The 26,623-nt window shown below is 36.4% G+C and overlaps 1 protein-coding gene, 1 long non-coding RNA gene and 1 other non-coding gene across 16 annotated transcripts in view; 2 read left to right on the top strand and 1 right to left on the bottom strand.

Moving 5' to 3' along the window:
- The window catches only part of CEP170 (centrosomal protein 170), a 131,587-nt gene that overhangs the window by 78,164 nt on the left and 26,800 nt on the right, over nt 1–26,623 (top strand). For 9 of the 13 annotated variants that reach the window (XM_038542711.1, XM_038542703.1, XM_038542705.1 and 6 more), the window contains 6 exons: nt 529–1,008; nt 5,369–5,532; nt 5,719–6,012; nt 17,223–17,372; nt 19,857–19,983; nt 22,919–24,748. In XM_038542711.1, the coding sequence (XP_038398639.1) occupies nt 529–1,008; nt 5,369–5,532; nt 5,719–6,012; nt 17,223–17,372; nt 19,857–19,983; nt 22,919–24,748 (3,045 nt within the window). The remainder of the gene's footprint in view (nt 1–528; nt 1,009–5,368; nt 5,533–5,718; nt 6,013–17,222; nt 17,373–19,856; nt 19,984–22,918; nt 24,749–26,623) is intronic. The other 4 variants (XM_038542714.1, XM_038542713.1, XM_038542712.1 and 1 more) reach the window with 2 other exon arrangements.
- On the top strand, nt 3,027–3,083 carry MIR350 (microRNA mir-350). Its single transcript, NR_049346.1, has one exon. It is a non-coding gene; the product is annotated as a microRNA mir-350 (primary transcript).
- On the bottom strand, nt 20,363–25,548 carry LOC111096691. Of its 2 annotated transcripts, XR_005362213.1 has the most exons (4): nt 25,402–25,543; nt 24,246–24,807; nt 22,132–22,273; nt 20,363–20,421 (listed from the first exon to the last, which is right to left on the bottom strand). It is a non-coding gene; the product is annotated as an uncharacterized LOC111096691 (long non-coding RNA). The 2 variants fall into 2 exon arrangements; XR_005362212.1 differs by having other exon boundaries at nt 24,246–25,548.

Genomic DNA, 26,623 nt, shown 5'->3' with positions numbered 1-26,623 from the left:
AGTAATGTCTTTAAATGTGATGGTGAAGAATGGTAAGTGGAATCATTGCCTCTAGAACATCACTTGCATATTGACTTCATGTTTATTTCTTCATATGAGCACCTGTTCTCCTTCAGAGCTCTACTTTGTGTTCATAGATAATTTATCCTCCTGACTTGATAAGGAAATTCATATTTTTTCTGTCTCTAGATGTATATGTTGAATGTGCATCTTCATCTCCATTTGATTTCAGTTCTTTTGCACCTTGATTTCTAGATCCAAATTGGAAAAAATACGGATCTAGCCATGCCAGGGTCTGTCTCTTAACTGCTTTGTTCTTTGTCACTGCTGCTGCTTATCTTGCATCTTCTGTTACTGAATGCTATTTATAATCAAAATTATTCTTTCTCTGTGACATTTGCCAGATTTTCATCCAGGCTGTGATCTGCCTTCCGAGTCTCATGGCATAATACAAATAGCCATATTTATTCTCCTTCAAGTTTTAGAAGCTCCCAAATATTTTGAATTTTCTCTTATTTTTTTCATTAGGGTGCAGCATAGATGCCAAGCAAGTTGAGGAACAGTCTGCAGCAGCTGCAAATGAAGAAGTACTTTTTCCTTTCTGTAGGGAACCAAGTTACTTTGAAATCCCTACAAAAGAATTTCAGCAGCCGTCACAAATAACAGAGAGCACTATTCATGAAATCCCAACAAAAGACACACCAAGTTCCCATACAGCAGGTGCAGGGCATGCTTCATTTACCATTGAATTTGATGACAGTACTCCAGGGAAGGTAACTATTAGAGACCATGTGACAAAATTTACTTCTGATCAGCGCCACAAGTCCAAGAAGTCTTCTCCTGGAACTCAAGACCTGCCGGGGATTCAAACAGGAATGATGGCACCAGAAAATAAAGTAGCTGACTGGCTAGCACAGAACAACCCTCCTCAAATGGTATGGGAAAGAACAGAAGAGGATTCCAAAAGTATTAAAAGTGATGTTCCAGTTTACTTGAAAAGGTTGAAAGGTAAAGTGAATTGATCATTTCAGAACTTCCTGTTTTGTGATAAAGAAAATTCAGTCTTCACAGTTAACCAGACTACTCCTAGATAAATAATTATATGATAGGAAACTTCAGCTTTTTCAAACCTTTATATTTGATTTTGAAGCTCAAAAGCAAGCCACACTACCCATGTCCACCTTACTCATGAAAAATAGTCTGCCTTCATTTTCTTGCCAAAACCAAATTGGTTTTGTGAATTTATATTTATGCCATTAAAAATGTTTCTTTTTCCTGTGGAAATAAAAGATTAATTCTGTTCACCAATGGAATTCCCTAGAAGACAGTTCTCATCATTTTCTTGACTTCAGGAAAAACTATATTCAATTCTGTTCTTCTCTATTGTGATGCTTCCTGTAAAATGTCAAAATCTAGATTTTGAAAGAAATTTTAAGCCGTTTGATAATGGGCCAAAAGTTCTACATTAGTAATATAGTGACATTGTTGATAGAGTGTTTCCAGCTTTTCTCAGCAGTTACTCATGAAACAAAAAAACTTGTGGTCTAGAGATACTAGGAATTAATTGAGTTAAAAATGTTTTTGATATTAAAATTTATGAAATCACAATCGAATGTTTATTTGTGAAATAGTCAATATATGCTTTTCAGTGTAACACTTGACCAAAATTAGGCAAATATCTATACTTCTATATCAGAGTATCAACTGAATAATTTTTACATTGTTTTGCTAATTAAGTATATTTTAATTACCCTATCTTTATTTTATTTAATTAGCTATCTTTAAAAGAAATGATTGCATGCTAATCTGGCCATTCTGTTTCTCTGCAAGGAGTTAATAAGCTTAAAAAAAATGCTCATTGAGGTCATTGTATCCCTGACATTTTGCCTGGGGACTTAATTATGTGGCAAGTACTCGGTAATTTGAATACACAATGAATGACTTCATTATCAGTGATAAGACTAACCCTGGCCTAACCAGTACTTTAGGCCCTGGGATTTTGTTTGGTCAAGTCATGAGGAAATACCTGTTCTGATTTGCTTCTAAGACATTTCAGGATAGTGAAGTGGTGTGATTACTTAATTCTTTGTTGGGGCCTATTACTATATTTAATTATAATCGTAAGCAGTTACCTAGAATATATACTTTTCACATGTGATTGTTCCCTTTTCTTCTATCAGGTAATATTAAATACATAACTAAGAACTATATATATGTGTATAGGTTAAAGTTCACAAATAAAAGCTACCCATTTGGAAACTGACCATTTTTATGAATTTATAAACAGTACTTCTATCCTAGTAAAATATAAAAGGTAGCATAAACCTTGAAAATTTAGAATTGATGTGGTCCTTCTTAAACTACTCTTAATAAATGTCAAAAAAAATGAGCTAAAAGATTCCTTAAAAAGCTACTATTTTACAGAACCTTTATCCCTTTATTATAGCTGCTTCTTTAGTCATCTATAAATATCTGTATTAGCTATTATTTTTAAGCCATCATTTTTAGACATTCTCTTCAACAAGGCCCATTGTAAGCCTGATTCCAAACAGAGACATTAATGTTCATATTCTTCACACTATCTATGCATTAATGATTAGATATTTTTGAACTTTACCAGATATAATACAATCAAAATCCTGTTGTCCCTCAAAGTTGATTGAGATATATATTTTAGGATATTGCCATTGCTCAGAACCCTTCTTTTGGATTTGCCTTCAGACTGTTTTACAAACCATCCAAGAAAATGTGAATATAACTCCTTTTTGATTCAAGATCCATTTTATTTCCCCAGGCATATTTATAAATGACATTTGACTTTTCCCCAAAGTTAAATATTCCATCATTAGATAAAATTTTTCCACAATATAGAATCTTGAAAGTGTATACATAAATTTTAAATAAAGGTAATTATGGCAAACAGTAACAATTTTACAGTAATTAGACTTCAGCAGTTTTTTTGAATCAATCTCAAAGACTTGAAAGTAAGTAAAATAAAAGCAAAACCTTTGCTCCTACAAGAGTAAAGTGCACGCGCTTTGGGACAGTGAAGAAAATAATGTTCACAAAGCCCATACACTTTTACCCTTTAGGAGAGTTGCAACTTCTTTGACCACAGCTCCTGACTTGGTATAGCCAACCTACCCTAGAAAATACTAAACCGACTTCAGCATATTTAGGCATGGTTAATGGTAGACAAGACCAGAAACTTGGTGTTTCTGAGAGTTTCCTAGTGATTTGTTTGTTGTTGAGTACAAAGAGAGTGTGCAATTCTGATCAGATATCTCACCTCCTGTAACACAGAGAAATACAAAAAGGAATAACAATCTTCCAAAAAAGAAAATGGCTAACCCATAAAGAGAAGTTTTTAAACTATAGTTTAAAGAAAAAGATACTGAAAAGTTCTGACACCATATAAGTGCCAAATTTTGTGTGTTGGTACAAGTACAAGAATTGAATTCTGTAAAGATGGTGTTTTCATATCGTGTGTATGTGCAATATGGGTTATTTGGTCTTATCATATAGGAAATATTAGAGTTTAGTTATTCCTGGCTCTTACAAACTGATTTCTTTTCAGTTTATCCAATGCAACAACTAACTATGTTGTAAAATTGCATGCTTTTAACGAGTTTTCTATTTGAGTTAGTGGTTTAGTTTGGTTTTACATTCCATCTGCTATCCCTGATTCTTAGCGTAATTACCTGAGGGATTCCATTAATTGAACATTTGTTTTGTTTTATTCTTTTCAGATTGCATTTTGAATAGTTGCTAATTTGAAGAAAGATTTTTCAGATCTGTTGTCCTAGCTGATATTTATAACATTCATCAGTTTTACTCTGCTGGGAGTGCTTCCCCAATCGCCTTCATTTTGGTTTATTTCTCTCCCTTTGTTTCCCTAGCCTATTACTTTTTTGAAACACTACCCTTTGTGTGTGTGCTTTTTCTCTCTGAATCTTCTCACACCTTTTAGGTACCACATTTTGACAACCAGTCCTTTTGTGTTAAACCATTGGCACCAACTGGTAACCTGCTAATTCATTAGAAACAAACCCACAAATATTAAAACTCAACTTTTTTCCATTGGATGAATGCCCTTTGCCCCCACCCAGCCAACAAGTCTTCAGTTCTGGCATTGTCTTGTTACTATGTTATTAAACAGATATTAAGATTCAGATTTGTAACCCAGAAAAAGCTTAAACTCAGCCCTGGAAGCCACAGACTGACTGCACCTAGTTGACTAGGCTCATTTACATTTTTCTTCTACAGAAGCCCTCATTTAAGCCCTCATTTGTGATTCAGGCTAAAACATGCATAGAGTAATTCTTGACTTTCCAGTAGTAAATTTATGCTGTAATAATGTAATTACCATTTGATTATTTCTTCTAATGTACCTATTTAAATACTGAGAATTCTAAATCATTGAAAAACAATTTCCATAAAGTTTCACATCAGATCCCTAGTAGACTTATGAAGGGTAACAGAAAACCTTTTAGGAACCTGATGTTTCAAAATTCAAATGTATTCTAACTTGACTCTGTGTGCTTTATAGAGAAGACAGATTTTTAGCTGCTTATATTTAGCACCCTGCCATTTGCCCAGAAGGTAGCTACATTTATATAGGATTTCATAGACTATGCTTTTCTGTGATAGGCCTTTAGCATTCTTTTTTTTTTTTTTTTTAGCATTCTTTATTTAACTTTTAAAGCCACCAGAGTTTAGATCACAAATTTAAGTTTACAAAAATTCTCATAGCTAGAAAGACACTTGTAAAGAAGTGTATAGTTAATTGGAGAAAACTACAAATGTGTATCTTCTTATAAACATTTTGCATACTTTTTATTGAAAGTATGCTATACTTTCAGAAGTATTGAACATTGTTGAAAGTTAAAATTCATCACGTTTTTGTGGCACTTGCATTTTCTTTTACTGTGTCATGGTAAGCGTTTCAGGAGGATCACCATTTTTTCTTTTTGCCCCTCCTGCTAGAAGCAAATTTTTGATTGCTTAAAGAAAGTATAAGGTTTGGAGGCAGGATTAATGTTTATTAATGTTAAAAGTACAGACTATCATGATGATATAGCATGGCTTATCTGTTACGGCATTGATGAATCATTATAAAGTTAAAATTTGGAGAAAGAAAAGCAATCCCATTCAATTGTTTATAAAGGACCTCATTGTTGGTTGATAAAATTTGAATGTGAGCATTGCAGTTGAGGGAAGTTTGCAGAGCCTGTTACTGAAAAGAACATATGACTTGGATTGAAAAGGGGGAGGGGGCAAAAAACAAATAGCACTTTTGTGTATGTGTCTAATTTTCTACATGGGATTTTTTTCCTTCTGTATTATGTGGTTTCTTTTTTGTGTGCAGGAAATAAACATGATGATGGTACACAAAGCGATTCAGAAAATGCTGGGGCTCACAGGCGCTGTAGCAAACGTGCAGCTCTTGAGGAACACTTAAGGCGCCACCATTCCGAACAGAAAAAGCTACAGAAGGCCCAGTCTGCTGAAAAGCATCAAGACCAAGCCGTTGTAAGTCAAACTGCTTTTATGATTGCATTCTTTGATGAAGACAATCCCAGAAAAAGAAGGTCATACTCTTTTACTCAGAGTGCGGGAATCTTGTGTCAGGAAACTACTTACTCAACACCACATACAAAACTTGAAAAAACAAAATCTCCAACAGCAGATGCCAAAGTGGTTTCTTTGTCTTTACAGACAAGCTCTACGCATCACAGAGGGGGGCATGGTGTTCCACATGGGAAATTGTTAAAACAGAAATCAGAGGAGCCATCGGTGTCAATTCCCTTCCTACAAACTGCATTGTTAAGAAGTTCAGGGAGTCTTGGGCACAGACCAAGCCAGGAGATGGATAAAATGTTAAAAAATCAACCTACTTCTGCCACTTCTGAAAAGGATAATGATGATGACCAAAGTGACAAGGGTACTTATACCATTGAGTTAGAGAATCCCAACAGTGAGGAAGTGGAAGCAAGAAAAATGATTGACAAGGTAAATAATTGAAATTTGGGGATGGTGGACGTTTTCTTTTGGTATATTTGACTGTTGGAAATTATTGGAGGGTCAAGCATGGTATGTTCTCATGCAATCAGTAGTATTGGAACTTTAGGATTTTGTGAGGGAACTGCAAGACTAAAGATAAAACCAAAGTGCCTTCTGATTTTATTCTGCTTATATTCTGAACTTTTGCCTGAGTTTCTTATGTAAAGTCCTGTACATTTAAGTTCTGTAGACCTTTTAAAGTTGTGTAAATTTAAGATAGAATTTTAAAACTGTGTGCTTTGTGTGACCATCCTCACTCTGCATTTATATAAAAACTACAAGACAAAGCCAGGCTGCTATACCTCTGTTGATATAAACATAAATGTCAGCTGATAATATTAACCACAGGTTTCCTGCCTACTAATAATCATGTTAGAAACAGATGAAAGTGTGTATGTTTTAGTCCGTTTTGTTCTTTGTCCTTATTTTCTTTTCTTTCTGTTCACTGCTGCCTTTGGAGATAGAAGTGCATGAAAACAGAATCAGTTTTCTTATGATACTCTGAATTCAGCCACTGAAGTGTATGCCCAGCCATGATGGTTATTTACATTTTAGATTTGTTCCTTGATATTACTGATTAATGCATATAATGATCATTGTATGGTTTTAAAAGCAGTTTTTATCAGTTTTGCCCATAGTAATGTAAAGTTGACTTTAGAATCAGCTGTTAGAAAACAGCAGCTTAAGTTTGGCTAAACATTAACTTTTTGTTTAAGTTCTTGTTACTCAGAGAGTGAGCATCAATTTAGGAGCTTATTAGAAATACCAAAAAATCTTAGCCTTCATCTAAATACACTGAATCAGAATCCGCTTTAAAAGCAAGATCTCCAGGGTGATTCACATATCCCTAAACATTTGAGGTGCTCTAGTTTAGATGATGAGTTTACAGGCCAGGGCATCAGGAAATTAAACAAGATAAACCTTAGGGACCTGGGAAAATTATTAGGACTTCTGTTTGCTTTTAATTTCATAGTTCTTATTTACATTTTGGGATATATTCTATAGTGGATGCAATCTATTATTACATTGGTATACGTATATAATTTCAAAGTATGTACTTATTTGAAGAGCACATGCTCAAAATTCTTTACTGTTGGAGTGTGCACCTTCAAACTTTCAGAGACCCATTAGCCTGGGAAGTAGATGCTGCATGAGCAGTGTTATAATAGTTGTTAATAAGGAAAACAAAGCAAGTAAGAAAAGATGAATAAAGTGAGTTTCCTGGTTATATTAAAAGAAGTACAAGGACACAGTGTTAGCACAGAAAATGACTCTTGGTGATTTTGAATTATTTTCATCATTGGGAATTGATAATGATACTTCTTTCAGATTGTTTTAAAGTTCCAAAGTTTCCCTCTGGTTACTGAAAACAAGAATATTGCTATCTAAAATACTGTAAAATGCAAAGTAAAAGAATTGGTTTTGAAAAGGAAAATAGAAGTTTTAAAATTTTAGATTAATATTAAATTTATCCTATTATGCCTTTGTTTGGTTTATGGATATTATATTCATAGTGATTGGTGTTTTTTCCATTAGGTTATTTTACAGTGAGGGATTCTTTTGGGATTGAAGAACATGAACACTTGCAGGCAGATCTGGAATTGAGTATAAACTCTAAATGAATTGGATAGGTGCCCTTGCCCTGGAGTAAACTAACCTCTTTAAAACTCTGTTTCTATTTTCTCTAAAATGGGAGAAAGTTCACCAGGTCTTATAAAAAGAATTCAGATGAAATATATAAAATGAGTATCACAATGCTTGTTTTGTAATAAGACGTCTAAAAATGTTAGCTATGTTATGACCCTTACTAGAGGTCTCCACATGTGGATCTCTACACAAGGTACTGATAAATCCTAGAAAGTTCTTTTAGCTTTCAAATCTAAAGCCCAAGGAGATGTGACAGTGCCAGGGAGCATCCAAAACAGCAGAAAACCAAGAAAGAAGTCACTGTTACACATGAGACTCATAGGAAACTGCTGGATAGAGAGGAGGGTGACCACAAACCCTGGTGCATACCTGCTGTCTATAATTATCACAAGCATCCTTTTTCAGTGGCAAATTATACAGTGCCACTATGGATAGAGAAAATGAAGATTTTAAAGCAGGATTCATTTAAGGGAGTAATGGTAGTGTGTGAATGAGTGGATAATTCAGAATCATTCCTAGTTTGTATAAACCACAAAACGAAGCTGCCTATAACTATAGGAAGAATTCACTGCATTATCTTGTGGATACAAAGAAAAAAAGCTAAGAGTCACTAGTTGTGGTTACAGCCAGAAGCCAAATTCAGGCTAAAATCAGGCACTGGGAAACAAAGCAGAGAAGCAGGAGTCAAATGTCTGAAGAAGATGAAGTAACTGTGGCATAGAGAAAACAAAGACCAAGACTAGCCATAATCAAGGCATAAGAAGCACTCTGGGAGGGCAGAAGTAATACAAGTATCATATCCAATTGTTTGGATGATTTAGGGTATATGGACAGAAGTTGGGGCCTTCAGCTGCTATACATCTAAATTTAATTGTTGTTCGGCCCTGAAAATGCATGTGTGGTCTCTTCCTTTTTCACACCATCATTTGAAAACTGATTTATTTCATTGACTTATTCATTTAACAGCTTTTATTCAACATCAACTGTATGCCACCCTTTGGGGTAGAAGAGAGAGATTCAAATTGAAAAGACAGAATTGTTCCTCTCAAAACATGAGTCTGTTAGAGGAATGGAAATACACAAGTAAATACATATGAACTCAAAATATGATGAGTACTTTGTTAGACATAAGCTATTGGAGGAAGGGTGCCAGTAGTTCCCTAAAGATATTTCTACAGATAGTTTCCTATTTGTTTAGTCACCTTCCCACTCCCCTGGAAGGTATGCACGCATGGACACACACCAATGTAAACTCCATGACTATGGGAATCTAGTGCCTGGCATTGTATATGTCAATAAATATTGAATTTATTTGCCAACTGAACTCATATTTAAGCAGGTAGAATCAATCCCATAACGAGGGTGGTAAAGTCGGGTTTTCCAAAAATATGGAGCAACCTGTCCCAGATACAGAGCATGGGAATAAGAAGGACTTGTTCACAGGACCACAGTTATTTAGAGAGATGAGGTCAGACTAGATATTAAAGGCCTTTGTGTATCAGATAAAGGACCGTAGAGTTTTCAAACTCGGCGGGAAATCCCTGAAAACTTTTAAATAGTGCAGTGACAGCTAATCACTGTCAGAAGCATAAAGAATGGATTGAAAATTGGAAAGGCCAGAAGCAGTAGAAGCAGAGAAGGCAATTAAAAAGCTGCTGATGTGTCCAGTAGTCAGCTGGATAGAAAGGTATAGAAACATCTGGATCTTAGGTAAGAGATCTGGGCTAACATCATAATTTGGGAAATATTAGAGAGTAGCTAGATGCAAAATAATAGGTGAGATTACTTAGGAAGAATATATAGAGGGAGAGGAGACCAAAAAATGAAGTTCTTAGCAACACGAACATTGGTGGACAAAGAGTGAGCAAAGGGGGCTGAAAAGAATCACACAGAGGAGACAAAACCAAGAGAAAATAGCATGTTGGAATCAAAAACAGAATCAAAAGGAAGTGAGTAAGCCACAGTATCACATGATACAGCCCTGAATGCCTTTTCAGTTTTTCCCCAAAATACATTGTACTCCTGGGCCTAAAGAAGATAATTAGAACAGGTATTTGCATCTTAGGAAAAGTTGCATGTGCTTAAAATAGGATCTCTTTAAAAAAAATTATCAAGCTGGAGTACCATCAGCTGGTTTTGTTTTTTGTTTTTTGTTGCTGGTTGTAGTTAAAAGGTACTGAAATGCCCCTTCCCCAGACCCCGAGTTATGGGATTACAGTATTTTGGTTCGTATTTTTGTGCTATGTGTTTGTCAATAGGTACTCTTATTTTACGTATTGTCCCTAAATTCACTTATAATATTAATACAGATGCTTGTTATTTATGAAGACCTCTTGAGTTTTATGTCTAAGCTTACATGGAGATGTGCTCTAATAAGAAAGTGCTGTTGACTGCCTGGAGTAAAGGTAACTGTCTTAGTAGTCATCATAGCCTCCCCAGCCCCCTCCCTCCTTCGGCTTCCCTGTGGTGCTAGAGAACCCATCATAGTGCCAGCTTCTTCTTCCCACTCCATCAAAACAGACACTGCTGTGAGGGAAGAGGAAGACATTCATTAGGGCTATTTCCTGTCCTTCCAAGCTAAGGGAGAAAAACTTATACTGAGAATAGAAAGCTAAATATTAAATTAATGAAAAAAAAAAAAAGATAGAGGGCTTGAGGCTCTGTCTTTTGAAAAAAGTGCTTTCCATGAATTTCATACCATAGACCAATTCTGCCCTGAGTGTTGATGCCTGTTCATGTGTCCATGGCAACATATATGTCTCCCAAAATGCCTCTTATTAGCATATTCTCTTCTCTCATGGGCCTTGGGTCTACCAGTGCTGTTCTTCAGGCAGCAGGTGGTAGGGAGGAATCCAGAACCAGGAAAACTATAACAACACTGGAAATACAAAATGAAGAAAGTCAGTGCTGAGGACCTGGATCATCTGTCAGCAGTTTGGAATTGGGGATATTCCAAATCTTGAAGCTCACAGCAAGATTTTAGATTAGATCCAAGTTGGAGCCAGGGGACCCCTGATAAACTAGAGTCAAACTCTAGGTGACAGTGCCAGATCGAACACAAAAAGGCAGCCTGTCCCAGGTCCACTCAACCACAGAGTCAGATATGTGTGAGAACTAAAGAGCCTGGAGCAGGGGGAGAGGACCTTGTTCATGGGAAGCATTTTGATTTGGACTTAATATTTCCTTCAACTTCTTGCCAGTCCAGAAACCATTTGAGTTAATGGGCCAAAGCAAATAGCAGCTCTTAGCTGGCGAATTCAGAGGCCTTCATGTTTCTTCCTCTTCCACTAATCTTTCTTGCCCTCTCTTCACTAAACAATTTTTTAAAAAAATCTTTAGCAAGAGCATTCACTCTGGGTCCCTCTGATGACTGCTCTTCTCCACTTCTCAGCTCCTCTTCTTAGAACTTCTCAGGTATGGGAAACCCTCTTCTGCTGTGCTCCTTCCCGAAGCTTCACATCTACACCTTCCTGTCTTTAGTCAGAAGCTTAACATTTATGAGCCCCCCCGCTTCCTTCCTGTGTTATTATATGAAATCTTACTTATTTTCCCTCTTATCGGACTTGGCAGTTACCATGCCTTCAGCCCATAAGCTCTTCCTTGCATTTTTGCATGCATTGCTCCTTCTTCTAGTCCATCTTCAAAGGCTTTCTGTCCTCTCCCTGTCTCAGGTAGCCCTGCTGTTCATCTCTTCTCTTTCCATCACATTACTATGTCTTATTTTCCTTGTAGAACTCCCCTCTAGCTAGTTTATTTTCTGCCAGTTCTTTCTAGAATGACCTTACTTGTCTTTATCACTTCTGTATTTCTTGTGCTTAGAACAGTGGCTGGCATATGGTAGACATTCAGTCTCTTTTTAAAGAATGAATAAGAAGACTTTGTGATATGCTTTTTCATTTTCATCAGTATGTGTGTATGTGTATAACATGTTATACACACATACTGATAGCTATAGATCAGCTGATTTAATTAGCTGATTTATTAATTAGATTATAGATTAATTTATAATTTATAGATTGGTCAGATTTATAATTTATAAATTATTTTTAATTAATTTATAGATTGGTCAGATTCCACCATGCCTCCACAGATTTTCCTATATTTTTTTATTTGCTGAAACCAGTTTGTATCTTGATCCTAACATAACTTGTTAAAATGTCTAGTTTAGAACCTTGTATGTGTTATAAGCTTTACTTTGTAAGTAAAGTATGAAAGCTGCATAAGAGTATAGGTTGTATCAGAAGAGATACATGTATAAGTTTCAGGGGAATTACCTTGACTAGTAGAAGAATGGAGATGCCTTTGAGTTTCTAGCAATACCCAGCTAACAGCTTAGTGCTTAAAAATCTGCTTGGCAAGGAAAAGGTATGATGGTCATTGATGAGCAGCCAGATTTTAGGCATGAAAGGAAGGAATGCATATCAAGGAAATGAGCCATAAAAAGAGAAATCGGATACTTTAACTGTAGAAACATGAGATTAAACCTGAACATAATTCGAAAATACGAAAGGAGAAGCTAATAGAAAAAGAATGCTAAGCAATGCTGGAAAGGGAAGAGGCGTGGATATAATACTCCTAAGGAGTGGGAAGAATCAAGGACCACAGGGTAGATCCAGAGAGAGGGCAAAGGTCTGAGCATGGTTTTTCACAGGCAGAAGTAAAAAGGAAGATCAAACTAAATGGTGCCTTTAAAAAAAAATGAGGTAAAATTCACAAGACATTCACCATTTTAGCCATTTAAAGTGTATAATTCATTGACTTCCAGTTACATTCACAAGTTGTGAAACCATCAGCACTGTCTAATTCCAGGGCATTTTCTTCACCCCAAAAAGAGATACCATACCCGTTCCATTTCCTCCAGCCTCTGGCAACCACTAATCTACTTTCCCATGTCTATGGATTTGCTTCTTCTGGGCTTTTCACATAAATGGAATCATATAGTATGTGGCCTTTTGTGACTGGCTGCTTTCGCACAGCATGTTTTCAAGGTTCATCCATGATACAGAATGTGTCAGTACTTCATTCCTTTTTATGACCACTGTGTGGATAAGCCACTTACCTATTTGTTGATGGACATTTGGGATCCTTCTGTCTTTTGACTCTTGTGAATAATGTTCCTATGAACATGCATGTACATACCATGATAAATTATTAAATGTCTCCCTTAACCCCATTCTTTATTCTAATAATTTTATCTGAATTTTACATTTAAAGGTTGATTATAAATATGTTATAAAAATCCCATTGTTAAACACTTAGGACCACTTATTCTATTGACTTTTAAGGGATTTTTCTTTTTTAAAAATGAAGTTAGATTTTTATGGAAAGTTGCATGTTTAAAGAAATTCTCCTCTATTAAATCATCCTGGTTTTGTTTCCTGATGTTAGAAGCTAGGATTCTTCATAGTTCTTAAAGTATGTGTCAAATGATTTTCATAGGCCATGGGAACCTTTGCTATTGATTTGAATTGGTAAAGACCCTGCTCTCTACCCAGGAGAGGTCCTTGCTCATTGAGGAGAGAGTTCTTCTGGTCATCTGAAGTTGAAACTTGAGTGCATATTTACATGGACAGTTTGATATGATTGATACAGTAAATGCAATACTGTTCTTCAGTTACTAATTCAAAATAAGCCCACAAAAGCTTGATGTTCAACTCACCATTATGTTTCTCATTTCTATGGAAAGATGAAATCTGAATTCAGTTGATTTGGAAATTTTTTTAACTAATAAATTAAGGACTATGGCTGTTGAATTACCATTTTGCTCTACATATATACCTATACTAAATTCATATGCTTAAGTAAGTCTTCTTCCTCTTTCTCCACGCCTTCTCACACTGTCCCTACTTTGTCACGATAAGCAAAACTCCTTATCTGATGTCACCAAATAGAACTTGACCTTTCTTTACAAGAATTTAGTAGGTGGGATATTTACCCCCATGAAAATTGACCCTGTATTCTTTGGTTTGATATACCCTCCCCCCCCCCAACTCTCCAGTTTTAGAATTAGAAACTGTGGATGTTATTCAGTCTGAGCTTTTAAATAATAGTGACAAGGATGATGATACAGTGGTGAAAAAACCAAGGTCAAACTTTTCACATGTACTGCACATACTAGACCTTTATGATCTGGAGAATGTTTCATTTTTATAAATTTAAAGCTGAAATCTAAAAATAGAGTCTGGTTCTTAAAAAATGTTGTTTTAATAAGCTTCCTTGTATTACACTTCAGCTCTCTGAGAGCAGGGATTAAGTTGTATATATTTTTGAAGCCCCTTTGTTGGCTCACTCAGTAGCCTGAAAAAATAGTAAGTACCATACTTAAGGAACAGGTGGTTAAAATTGTTTAGAGTAGCCACTGAGATACGGATGTGAAATCCCAAAGTAAGAGGCCAGATATCATATGCACACATCCAAAGAAAAAAGAAGACATTGCTGTTCCCTAATTATTGGAGTAGGATGGTGAGGGAAGTGCTGTTTTCCTACCCTAAATCTTGAGGCCACAGGAGGGGTCACAGGTCACCCAAAATAGAGATGCATCTCCTTTGATCAAGGGACCTAGAGGCACAAGCATCTCCACCCTTAAGATGAATGAATTATCTTTAAGCATCTGCTAGGCACAGAGAGCTCAGACAGTGCAGGTTCAAAAGGAGATTTTCTGTTCCCAATCACTCCTTTTTTTTTGCTCCCTCCTGGAAGAATTAGAAACTGACGGACAAACTTAGGGTAGGGAGCTCTTTTAGAGAGGAAGCATGAACAGTTGGGTATCTGATCTCTCTCCCTTCCTCAGTCTAGACTTTATAGCCTAAAAAAGTCCCTAGCTGAATGAGAGAACCTAGTCTTGTAATATATCAGGTTGGGGGTGTGATTGAGCCCAGGGAAGGGAAGAGAAGTATGGGCCCTGGTTAACATAACACTGCATCTGAAATACCTTTGAGCATCTGAAATACCTTTGAGCCATCTGTGAGGGGAGATGCCAGTGAGCAGCTGTCTGTGGTTAAGGGAAGCCTTGGATGTGGATGAAATCACCTAGGGACAAAGCCTACAATGAAAAGATGAGAAAATCTAGCAAACTTGGTCTCAAGTTTTGTCCAGCTATTGGATCATATGTCAGATTACATGTGCTTTATAAAATGTGAAAACTCTGATAGCTTTAAGGTACACAGACACTGTGTAAGATGTTTACATCCTCTTTGTTTTCACATGAAAGTTCTTGCAAGTGGATGTTTTTGTAGTGAGACACAAAAAGGATGATAAGGACTTCAAGCTGGGGTAGGCATTACTATCAGTTTGCCAAAACACTCAAAAAAAAAAAAAAAAAAAAACAGATAGGAACTTTGAAGACTTCTTTCCTCACATAGTGCCTTAGGTCCTATTGCATGTTTGAAAAACAGATGATGATTTAACTATTCTGACAGGTGTATGCAGAGCTATCTCTGATGCTTTACCAGGAATCTGTAGAAAGTCATCCGAGTGTTCTTTCTGTACAGTTTCAGCCCTATTTCCCCAGAAGCATCACTTCTTTGCCTATATTTTGTTATCATTTCAAAATAGTGTCAGAGTGATTTAGAGAGATTTATTATTATTTTACTTGAAACTGGCAGTGCTTAAATGTTTGAGGCAAAGAAGTTTTGGAAGTCCGTTTTGAATATGACATAGAAGTAAATGTCACCAAATTTGAAAATCACCTGAGATTGTTTGTAAATTAACTTGCCAGATACCATGTGCAAGTATTTATGTGTGAGTGGTTTTATCTTTTACTTAAAAACCGGAGTTGATTTTTCCCCAATAATTATAAAAATAAGGAAATAAATTCTAGTAAATTTGGAGGTCAGTACCTTGAGTTACAAATAATTTTAAGTTTTTATTTTAAGACAGTCACAAGTAGCTCCAGTAGCTCTAATTTGCCTTCTTTACAAGTGGGACTAGAGGCAGAATGCATGGAATGGTATATATACACAGCATTTTTTACTGTTATTGTTAAACTTACCAATTCTGATGGTTAACAAAATGAAACAGGTTTATTTTTCCCCTTCTGTGCATAATCGGTATTATTAAAATCCATATTTGATTTAAAATTAGCAATCTACAATTTACTTTGAAAGCAAAGATAATTCAAATATTGAATGGTTCAATAGATATTAAATCACAGTTCTTGAAAGCTATGGTTATATTTGAATTAATATTAAGTAATAAGGCCATCTAGTGGTAAAATTTCCAAGTTTTAGTGAATTTGAAAATCTGATGTCTTCTTTACCAAATGTGGGCTTCAGAATTGTATCAGGTGTATTGTATGATTGTTAAAAAGTCTTTCTAGAAAATAGTTTAACCTAAGTTATTTGTCCCTTTTTATAGCAAAGAAGGCCCTTCCATTATATGTATATATACTTATTTATTTATATTTTTTTAGAAACTTTTTTTTTAAGATTTTATTTATTTACTCATGAGAGACACACACAGAGAGAGAGAGAGAGAGAGAGACAGGCAGAGGGAGAAGAGGCTCCATGCAGGGAGCCCGATGTGGGACTCCATCCTGGGTCTCCAGGATCATGCCTTGGACTGAAGGCCGTGCCAAACCACTGAACCACCCGGGCTGCCCCCTTTCATTATATTCTAAAAATCCTTTCTACAAAGCACTCATTCAAACATGTAATATTTTTCTTGAATGTAATCATTGGAGCCACCAATAAAATCTATAAATAATAAGCACTGGGAACAAAGAAACTTAAATAGTGAAGTGGAATGTTAAAGTTATGTAGTTCTAACCTTCCTCCAGGCTGTTAGATGCCAGGAAATGAGCAAGACTCAGATCCTGCCCTTGATTGAGCACATGGTTTTTGGTCCTTGTATTTAAATACCCCACAGGTGTTGACCATAGTCAGCCTGCTTGTTGTCAATGCTCATCTGTGGGGGGAGACCCAGGATCTGCATTTCAGAGGCCTTTCAATGAATTTTTAGGCAAATTGTGAAGATCATGCTGTACTCTATACAGAGATCATACAATAAAATCTGTTTTTTGGGACCTTAGAAGATTTCAAGTATAATTTTAATTCATGTATGTAAATGTTACACATTTATTAGAGAAGGAGCCAGTAAAATTAGCCGTATGTTTATAGTTCTGCAACATGCTTCTCAAAAATAATAGAGCAAAGGGAGAAGCTGAAAACAAGCTGAAGTGGTATTCTTCCCTAACTCTGCATTATTATAATATTTAACATTTTTTCACAAATCAAAGAGTAATATTCTGGATATTTCTTATTTATTATCAAATAGTACTTGGCTAAATATTAAATAAGATAGTTTTATTTACAATATAGTAAGCTGCCAGGGCCCAATTTTTCTTTCCAGTGGTCACTGCATTTGGATGTTATTCTGTCCTGAAACACATTTCCCTCGCTATTGAATTACCCATCAAAATTAATTTAGAATATTTTTATTTGCCTCTGAAGTTACTGATAATATATTAATCTGGTGCTCAGACTTTTCATTTATAAAATAATTTCTCCTCCTAGGTATTTGGAGTAGATGACAATCAGGATTATAATAGGCCTATTATCAATGAAAAGCATAAAGATCTGATAAAAGATTGGGCTCTCAGTTCTGCTGCAATAGTAATGGAAGAAAGAAAGCCACTGAGTACACCTGGATTTCACAACTCAGAGGTATACATCCCTTCCTCATATGTAACTTTTACACATAAAATGTAAATTTGTATCATTTATTATATTGATATATCCCCTTGAGAGTTCTTCTAAAAACTAAATTCTTACAAATTTGTTTCTAATAAAAACCTAAAGCAATTTTGTAGTAATTATTTCAGGTTTTGTTATGTTCTTTTAAATTATGTTCAGTGAGGGGAAAATGTTAATTTCAGAAAGCAGTTGATGAGCTATATGCTCACTCTCGGATCGGCATTATGAGATGAAACAAAAAAATATACACTGCTTATACTATTTAGCATGAACAGGCCTGTCTGTCATGCCAGGAAGCATTTGCCAGGTAGAGCCAGACAGATAAAATTTACAAACCTAAGTAAGTGCAGGTACAGAGCAGCCCTGGATGTGATTTGGATAACCTAAAGTTAATCAAGGATGGCTTGGCTCAAAAGTTAGGTGGTCTGGTACCGTAGAGCCTGGAAGACCTGAATGCGAATCCCAGAGCGGCTGCATCTGTGTTGGGCACTTCCCCTTTAGCTGCAGTGTTCTCCTCTTTACAAAGCGAATTGTTGACAAAGCCTATTTACAGGGAGTTCAGTGATGTATATGAAGCACTCAGCATAGTAATTGCCCAAGATTTATGCCCTTAACAAGTGGTTATTCCCTTATTGGAAATAATATTAGAATGTCATCTCACATTTCTTGTGCCCGTCTACGAATAAGGAAACTGAAATATGTAGAAATTAAGTTGATGAAGGTCATAAAACCGAGTACCTTAGGGAGCCAGAATTTGAACTGTAGTAAGCAGCCATGTTTTCTTGACTCCTTCTCTTACTTGCCATGCTCCCTCTCAAGAAATGAGCTAATTTAAAATACACAAATGGTAAATAGATATACAAATGGTAAATAAAATCTTAAAATATAAATAAAACAATTTCAAATAAAATGTTATATTTGTATGAAATGTAAAATATTTCAGTAGACAGGTAAATCCACCTTTTTAAACATTTTTTAAAATTATTGTTACAGTATTCTAATTGGTCCAGTAATGATTCTGACAAACATGAACTTTAAAAGACTCCCTCTTCCCTTCTTTGTCCCCTCTACCCCTGCCAAGTGGACTCTATATATAGCCCCAATATGCACCTGCCTTTGAAGGAATCACCTAAACAGGCCATGAGAACCTCTTTACAGAATAGTTCTACTACCAGTGAAGGTGTGAGTGGCTCTGGGACTTCCTTCATGCTGAGAACTTTGGGCAGTTAGCACAGAATCTTGAAAGGGAATTAAAGGATTCAGCAGGCTTTGGAATCCTTAATCTTCATTGTATGTATGTCACTATGTATACTTACTTTTAATCTATTCTTAAAACCATATATATAGTCTGTATGGAATATGTACCTCATCAGTTTTTAGCATATCATCCTTAATACAGTAAATATGATACTTAAGATATTGTTTTGAATAATTCATAATACAATTTTGGTTAATAGCCTTCCATTCCGTAGTTGTCATTACAGTCTCAAAATTAAGCTTTGACTTAGATTTTTTGTGAAGGAACATATTTTTTTCTGTATTCCCTAGATCTTCCATATTAAATGCCTAGATTGTCCTGATGTTAAAAATTATCAGTATATGTCCATAAATCTGTGGAACCATATCATGAATTAAATGGTTTCACACTTGACTATAAAGGTTCAAAGAGCACTTGCCTTAAGGCCAGATCTATATGTGCACAAGTCTAGATTCAGACTAGTTATCGAAAAATTCTTTTTTTTTTTTTAAGATTTATTTATTTATGATAGACATAGAGAGAGAGGCAGAGACACAGGAGGAGGGAGAAGCAGGCCCCATGCCGGGAGCCCAACGTGGGACTCGATCCCGGGACTCCAGGATCGTGCTCTGGGCCAAAGGCAGGCACTAAACCACTGAGCCACCCAGGGATCCCCAGTTATCGAAAAATTCTTAAGGGTTAAGTGATTTCTAGCTGCTTCTGGAAACAGTAAAATGTTCTAAAAAGAGGTCTGAAGCTTTGGGTTTGTTTTTGAAATCCCTAAAGACATGATCTGGAAGGTTTAATACTCCTTGAGACTCTGGAACCAGTCTGATTCCTAGAAGCATCTAGAGGGCCAGAGAACCACTAGACTCCTGTTCCATAGAATGAAGTAGAATCAACTCCACTGTCTTAGCCATAAGGCTGTGATAATTCACCCACGTTTGTTCAGCCACAGTAAATTTTAAGCTCTAAGTGTTTATTTTAGTGCCATCATTAGTATTTCATAAGTAGAGAAAATTAAACTACACTTAAAGTAATAATAAGATACAGTTAAAAGGAGTACCTAGAGAATCTTCATTCTATATATAAAGAAATTTAATAATTGATAATATGGCAATGTGAGGTTTAAACATGGCTTTGTATGATAAGATAATGTGACTTTATAGAACTCTGACTAAATAGACTGATGTCTTTACTTTATCTTTCTCCTTTAGGAAGGCACATCTTCATCTGGAAACAAACGCTGGGTTTCACAGTGGGCTAGTTTGGCTGCAAATCATACAAGGCATGATCAAGAAGAAAGAATAATGGAATTGTCTGTACCTGTTCCTTTAGAGAATGGTATTTCCCCCCCCCCCCCTTTTCTTTTTTGTGACTCCTACATCAGTTTTTTTAAAAACAAACTAAATCTGTATAGTGAGAAGTAAACTAAACCTAAATAAACATAATCACGTATTCTCATGTTTATACTAAATATATGATTTTATTTGCACTAATAATGCAGATACCATTAAAATATAAATAACTGAAGAGCTAATATGTAGGTGAAAAACACGTACATGTATACAAATGTATATATATGGTAAAAATATAAAAATGGAAATTTTATTATTTTTTTAAGATTTTATTTATTCATAGACACACACACAGAGGCAGAGACACAGGCAAAGGGAGAAGCAGGCTCCATGCAGGGAGCCTGACGTGGGACTCGATCCCGGGTCTCCAGGATCACACCCCGAGCTACAGGCGGCGCTAAACTGCTGCGCCACTGGGGCTGCCCTGGAAATTTTAAAGTAAGATAATTTTAAAGTAAAACAACAGTTCCAAATTACAATATTCATTAATATCATTAATACAACAAGTATTTTAATGCTACTTTGTGCATTTAAGTAAATGTACAATTCAATAAAATTCAATATTTAATACAATTCAATAAAATTCGATAAAAAAGAATACTTAATTTACTTAATATCTTTTGCAAGGCTATGTAATATGACTTTTACTGCCTTCTAATAATTCTGTGAATTGAAATAAAAGTTTTCTTTAAAAAATGAAATTTTATGCCTCTAATGATTTTATTAGGTTGAATTAATTAGATTCTTAATTAGAAATAAAACCCTCAAGAAGAATTTGCATGTGGCTTTTTATCTATATTCTTAATTTTGTTATTGTTAAAAATGGAATTTTATTTTGTCTCTGGCTTATGGCACCCCAAAAATCTGGTTTAGGAATTTTGTAAACTTTATTTAGCAAGCATTTGAGCAGGATGCATAGCAATGTACTAGAAAAGCTATATCACTGATTTACAATAGAAACTAGAAGTATGGGATCCCTGGGTGGCGCAGCGGTTTGGCGCCTGCTTTTGGCCCAGGGCACGATCCTGGAGACCCGGGATCGAATCCCACATCGGGCTCCCGGTGCATGGAGCCTGCTTCTCCCTCTGCCTATGTCTCTGCCTCTCTCTCTCTCTCTCTCTCTCTCTCTGTGTGACTATCATAAATAAATAAAAATTAAAAAAAAAAAGAAACTAGAAGTAATCAATAGTATTACCAAAAGCTTCTTGAGAAGACTGAGTGATTTGTGCAGATTGATTGACACAAACTGGTCACTGTTTGGGGAACAAGGAACCCAAACAGAGGGGGTCAGAGGGTCAGAGGTATGTTTACCAAAGAATGCATTGTGAAATTAGTCAGTTTAGCTGAAGAAAGCAAAATTCTACCCTTGTTATAAAATATAACAAACAAACAAAACAAAAAAAAACAAAAAAAAATTAAATATAACAAACAAGCTGACCCCTCATTATCTTGTTTCAAAATGTTTCATCATCTTCTAAATTAATTTATTTAGATAAGCTGATAAATGCACTTCAGTACTAAAATATTCTTGTTAAACATTCATCGCATGTGCCTTAGAAGCAGGACAATTTGAGAAATGCTAGAAAAATACAAAAAGATAAAATAGGTAGTACAATTTAGGTACTTACAGTAGCACTATCGAGATGACACATAATACAGTAATGTCCTGACTAATTGCTAAAGTTCAATCAGGAAGTTTAGTAGCTGTTTTCCTGCATCATAACTATTATATTGCTGTGAAATTTAAATGTTCAACTTTCAGAATTATAAAGGGAGAAAAGACCCACAGAAGTTAGGTCTTGGTATCTTGCCTCCACTTACCCTCAAAGATGAGAATACTTTATATGTTAGTTTTTATTTCCCTAAACAGATGTCCCTTTTCTCAGAAATATATTCCAAGTATAGTAGTCAGCAAAATCCTCAGGTATTCTCAAATTCTCTCACATAGAAATATCAAAGTGTATATATTCTCACTGTTTTCTATGTAACTGTGAAAAGAAAAAGTGATCATGTGTTTCTATATGAGGTGTTAATATACCAGAACACCATAATTTTAAAATCCCTCAGTTTATAAAAGTACAACAAGTTCTGTTACTTTGTTTCACACTTAAAATTTTTCAAAATCTTGGGGTACCTGGGAGGCTCAGTTGACGAAGCTTCTGACTCTTAATTCAGCTCAGGTCATGGTCTCAGGGTCTTAGGATCAGATGCTCCACAGTAGGCTCTGCGCTCAGGAGGGAGTCTGCTTGTTCCTCTGCTCCTACCCCTGTTCCGAGCTATGTAATAAATAAAATCTTTAAAAACAATCCTTTTAACAGAGTTAATTTTTTTTTTTTTTTTAGAAAACCTTCTAAAGTCTTGCATTTTCTGTTTTACTTAGGAAATCCAAACTTGTCATTCTTTCAGATAGATTACAATGCTCATTAAAAAACCACGTGGAACTTGAACTCATGACTCTGCGATCAAGAGTCAGATGCTTAACCCACTGAGTGACCTAGGTGCCCCTAGATATATTCTTCTTCTGTACTATGTGATTGAAACTGTTTATTAGGCATTCTCTGTGCAATTCTACAAAACATTTTCTTGAGCAACATTTCATGGACCTTATAAAAACAAGAATAAACACAGTGACCTTCCCTGCCATAAAGTATATTGAAAGAGAAAGAGCAACAAATGACCCTAATTTTCATGTCATAAAACTGCCTTTTTGACTACCCCTGTTAGTAATCTGCCTGTTTGTATCGTGGCATTGTACTTGCTCTTGAAATGGCTCTATCACGATGCTGGCATGTTTATTCAGAGTTTCCTTGTACACTAAGCCATTTCTTAGCTTCCACTGCAAAATCTAATGTGATATGATATTATTTTTATTTGTACTTTTTTGCTCTAATACATTTCTTTTTTGTGGTTTTATTGTATAGATACAGATATCAGCGAGTCTGGCATTTCATTACGAAGTACTGGCTCGGCAACTTCCCTGGCTAGTCAGGGAGAGAGAAGGAGACGCACCCTTCCCCAGCTTCCAAATGAAGAAAAGTCTCTTGAGAGCTCCAGAGCCAAGGTTATAACACAGAGGTCAGAGATTGGAGAAAAACAAGACACAGAACTTCAGGAGAAAGAAGCTCCTACACAGGCATATCAGAAGGATAAACAAGATGCTGACCGACCCCTGAGTAAGATGAGCAGGGCAGTGAACGGCGAAGCTGTTAGGCCTGGCGGAGATAATAAAACCCTTCTTCACTTGGGCAGCTCTTCTGGAAAGGACAAAAGTGATACTGATAAGGAAGCTTCTGTGGTAAAGCAGACATTGGCCAAAATTCAACAGGAACAAAAGGAGCAGGCACAGTGGACACCTAGCAAGTTGTCTGCTTCCAAAAATGTTTCAGGTCAGATAGATAGGTGCCGGGAGGAATCTTTTAAACAAGAGTCACAACCTCAAGAAAAAGTTCCAGGACACTCTACCAGCAAAGGAGAAAGGGTGACACAAAATGAGAGCAAGCGAAGAAAAGCTGAGGATGTTCTCAAAGGTCAGAGTTCAAAAGGTGGAGACAAGAAGGAATCCTCAAAGTCCTTAGTGCGACAAGGAAGCTTCACCATAGAGAAACCTAGTCCCAACATACCCATAGAACTTATTCCCCATATAAATAAGCAGACTTCATCCACACCCCCTTCTCTGGCATTGACAGCTGCCAGCAGGATACGAGAAAGAAGTGACTCTATGGATACTGATTCCAGTATGGACACAACTCTTATTCTGAAAGACACAGAAGCAGTGATGGCTTTTCTGGAAGCCAAACTGCGTGAAGATAATAAAACTGATGAAGGCCCAGATACTCCCAGTTATAATAGAGACAACTCTATCTCACCAGAATCTGATGTGGACACAGCTAGTACAATCAGTCTGGTCACAGGAGAGACTGAAAGAAAGTCAACCCAAAAGCGAAAGAGTTTCACAAGTCTCTATAAAGATAGATGTTCCACAGGTTCTCCTTCCAAAGATGTTACAAAATCATCATCTTCAGGTGCTAGGGAGAAAATTGAGAAGAAAACAAAAAGTCGTTCGTCAGATGTAGGCTCAAGAGCGGATGGCCGTAAATTTGTACAGTCCAGTGGAAGAATGAGACAACCTTCAGTAGATTTGACAGATGATGACCAAACCTCTAGTGTACCTCATTCTGCTATCTCTGATATTATGTCATCTGATCAGGAAACTTACTCTTGTAAATCTCATGCCAGGACTCCACTTACCTCAACTGATGAGCATGCACATTCCAAACTGGAAGGAAGTAAAGTAACTAAATCTAAGACTTCTCCTGTAGCACCTGGATCATCCAGTAAATCAACCACTCTTCCAAGGCCGCGACCTACCAGGACTTCCCTCTTGCGCAGAGCACGACTTGGCGAAGTGTCCGACAGTGAACTGGCTGATGCTGACAAAGCATCCGTTGCTTCTGAAGTGTCCACAACCAGTTCCACGTCAAAGCCCCCCACAGGAAGGCGTAACATCTCTAGGATTGATTTATTGGCTCAGCCTCGTCGAACAAGGCTTGGCTCATTATCAGCTCGCAGTGACTCTGAGGCAACGATCTCTAGAAGTAGTGCCTCTTCGAGGACTGCAGAAGCCATCATTAGAAGTGGAGCCAGATTAGTACCTTCAGATAAATTTTCTCCTAGAATTAGAGCTAACAGTATCTCTCGACTATCAGACTCCAAAGTCAAAAGTATGACCTCAGCACATGGCTCTCCTTCAGGTAATTTGGATCCAGACTTTTTATAATATTAGCATATTTATTTCATGTTTTGGGACTCCCTTTTAAAAAAAAATTAGATGTCTAGTGTTAATTCTAAAAATATTCAACAGAAAGGTTATGCTATAAGAGAATATTTTCTATAAAATTATTTTAGCTCATTAGTAAATGGAAGATTCAGAAGTTACATACACTTCCAATTAATACCCTGGGACAAAATAGTGACTTCAAAATTAGTATCTGTTTAGGAATTTTAATTGTCTGGTTGACGAGATATCTGGATTCATGTGTCGAATTAGAGGAGGAATAGTATCTGGTTTAAATAATAGGAATTAACAGGAATAGGGATTCTTAAATATCCTCACGTAATTCAAAGCCCTTTGCAGAAGCCCTTTATCTGAAGAAAAGTAGTATGCTTAGCAGAGCTAAGTGAAATAATTGCTGTTTTATCCTTGCTTTCCCATTTATGTAGAAATGTTTTATATTTTTTGAAGTTAAATCTGTTTATAGTTGGGACAGGTGAAAACTAATCCTTAATTTATTTCAGTGGAAGAAGATGGATTCATGAGATAATCCCTAAGTATATATGGGTCAAACTGGGCTACAGAAACCTGATTACGAGCACTATCTCATAAAACACCGTTCTGTCACTTAACTATAGTAATTAGCTGTCAATGAATACTAATCATTCCAAAAGCTGTTTCCTCCCCATGCAAATTGAATGGCCTCTGGGATACTTGTCTGTTGGTGTACTTCATATTCACAGCTGTAGCCCAGGAGAGTACGAGTGTGTGACCATAGTACTAACACAGATGCTTGTGTGTACCCTGTACGCATGGACTCTTACTTCATAATCAGCCTCACCCCTGGGTGGGGCTACAAGGGCCAGTGAGGGGAAGCCAGCTGGTCAAAGACTTAGAGAGCTCTTATTAGCAAGCATCCAAGTGAGCCTAAGTCTTGAGGGAAGAGTGAGGGAAGGTTGGTATACAATCCCGTGTTCTGACTTTCATGTCTACCACGGTGGAGTCCACAAGACTCAAAACTAACAGTGCTCCTCATGTTCTGTTTTCACTTTTAATTCCTCCTCTCTTGTCTTCACTGCTGTTCCCTCCCCTGCACTCACAGCTCCCTCTCTCCTGGTCAGATCTGTGGTAGGAGTGCAAGTAGGTGGGAAATAGGGATTATGTAATCAGGACTCCAGAAGAATAGCTGATTTTCCTTCATGCCCCATCGTCCCTGCTTCTGCACTGGGAGCTCTTGTTGCTGGTTCATGCAGTTATTGCAAGCATTTTAAAACTGACTGCTGTCTGTCGGTTTGTGTTTACCCAGTATTGGTGTTCTGTTCCTTATGGCTCTACCTCTTCAATTCACATTTCCTTTGTGCTGCATTCTATGGTGTGTACTGTGATAGAATTTCTTCTGTCACATGGCTTGTTTGATCACCTCATCTCTATTTCAGTACATAGAAATGTTCCAGTTTTCTCCTGTCTCACTGTAAGCTGTAATGCAAGCCGTATGTCACCAAGTAGCATGGAACAGTTCCTTCTGTACTGGTTCTCTGGTCTGTGACACATGAGTGATCTGTTTAACATGAAGGGCTTCTGTGAGGTGCAAGCCAAAGAGGACTACTTAAGCAAATCTAAGAAACTGTTATAAGATGCTATGTCTTCAAAGATAAATTTTGTTTTCTCCTTTGAATACAGAACTTGATAAACATGCAGTTTCTATATCCAAAAAGTACCTTCAATTGCTTAACGATATTCCCTAGTACCTTTTGGCCCTTCTTCATACTTAATAGTAGTATATTAAATAATTAGAACCATAGAATTAAAAACTGGAAGGATTATTCAGTTTACGTAACTTAGGCCAAGAGATGCA

Source organism: Canis lupus, chromosome 7, assembly GCF_011100685.1.
Source record: "Canis lupus familiaris isolate Mischka breed German Shepherd chromosome 7, alternate assembly UU_Cfam_GSD_1.0, whole genome shotgun sequence".
NCBI lineage: Eukaryota > Metazoa > Chordata > Mammalia > Carnivora > Canidae > Canis > Canis lupus.
Note: the sequence above shows the minus strand (reverse complement) of the source record. Positions and strands in the feature narration are given on the sequence as shown.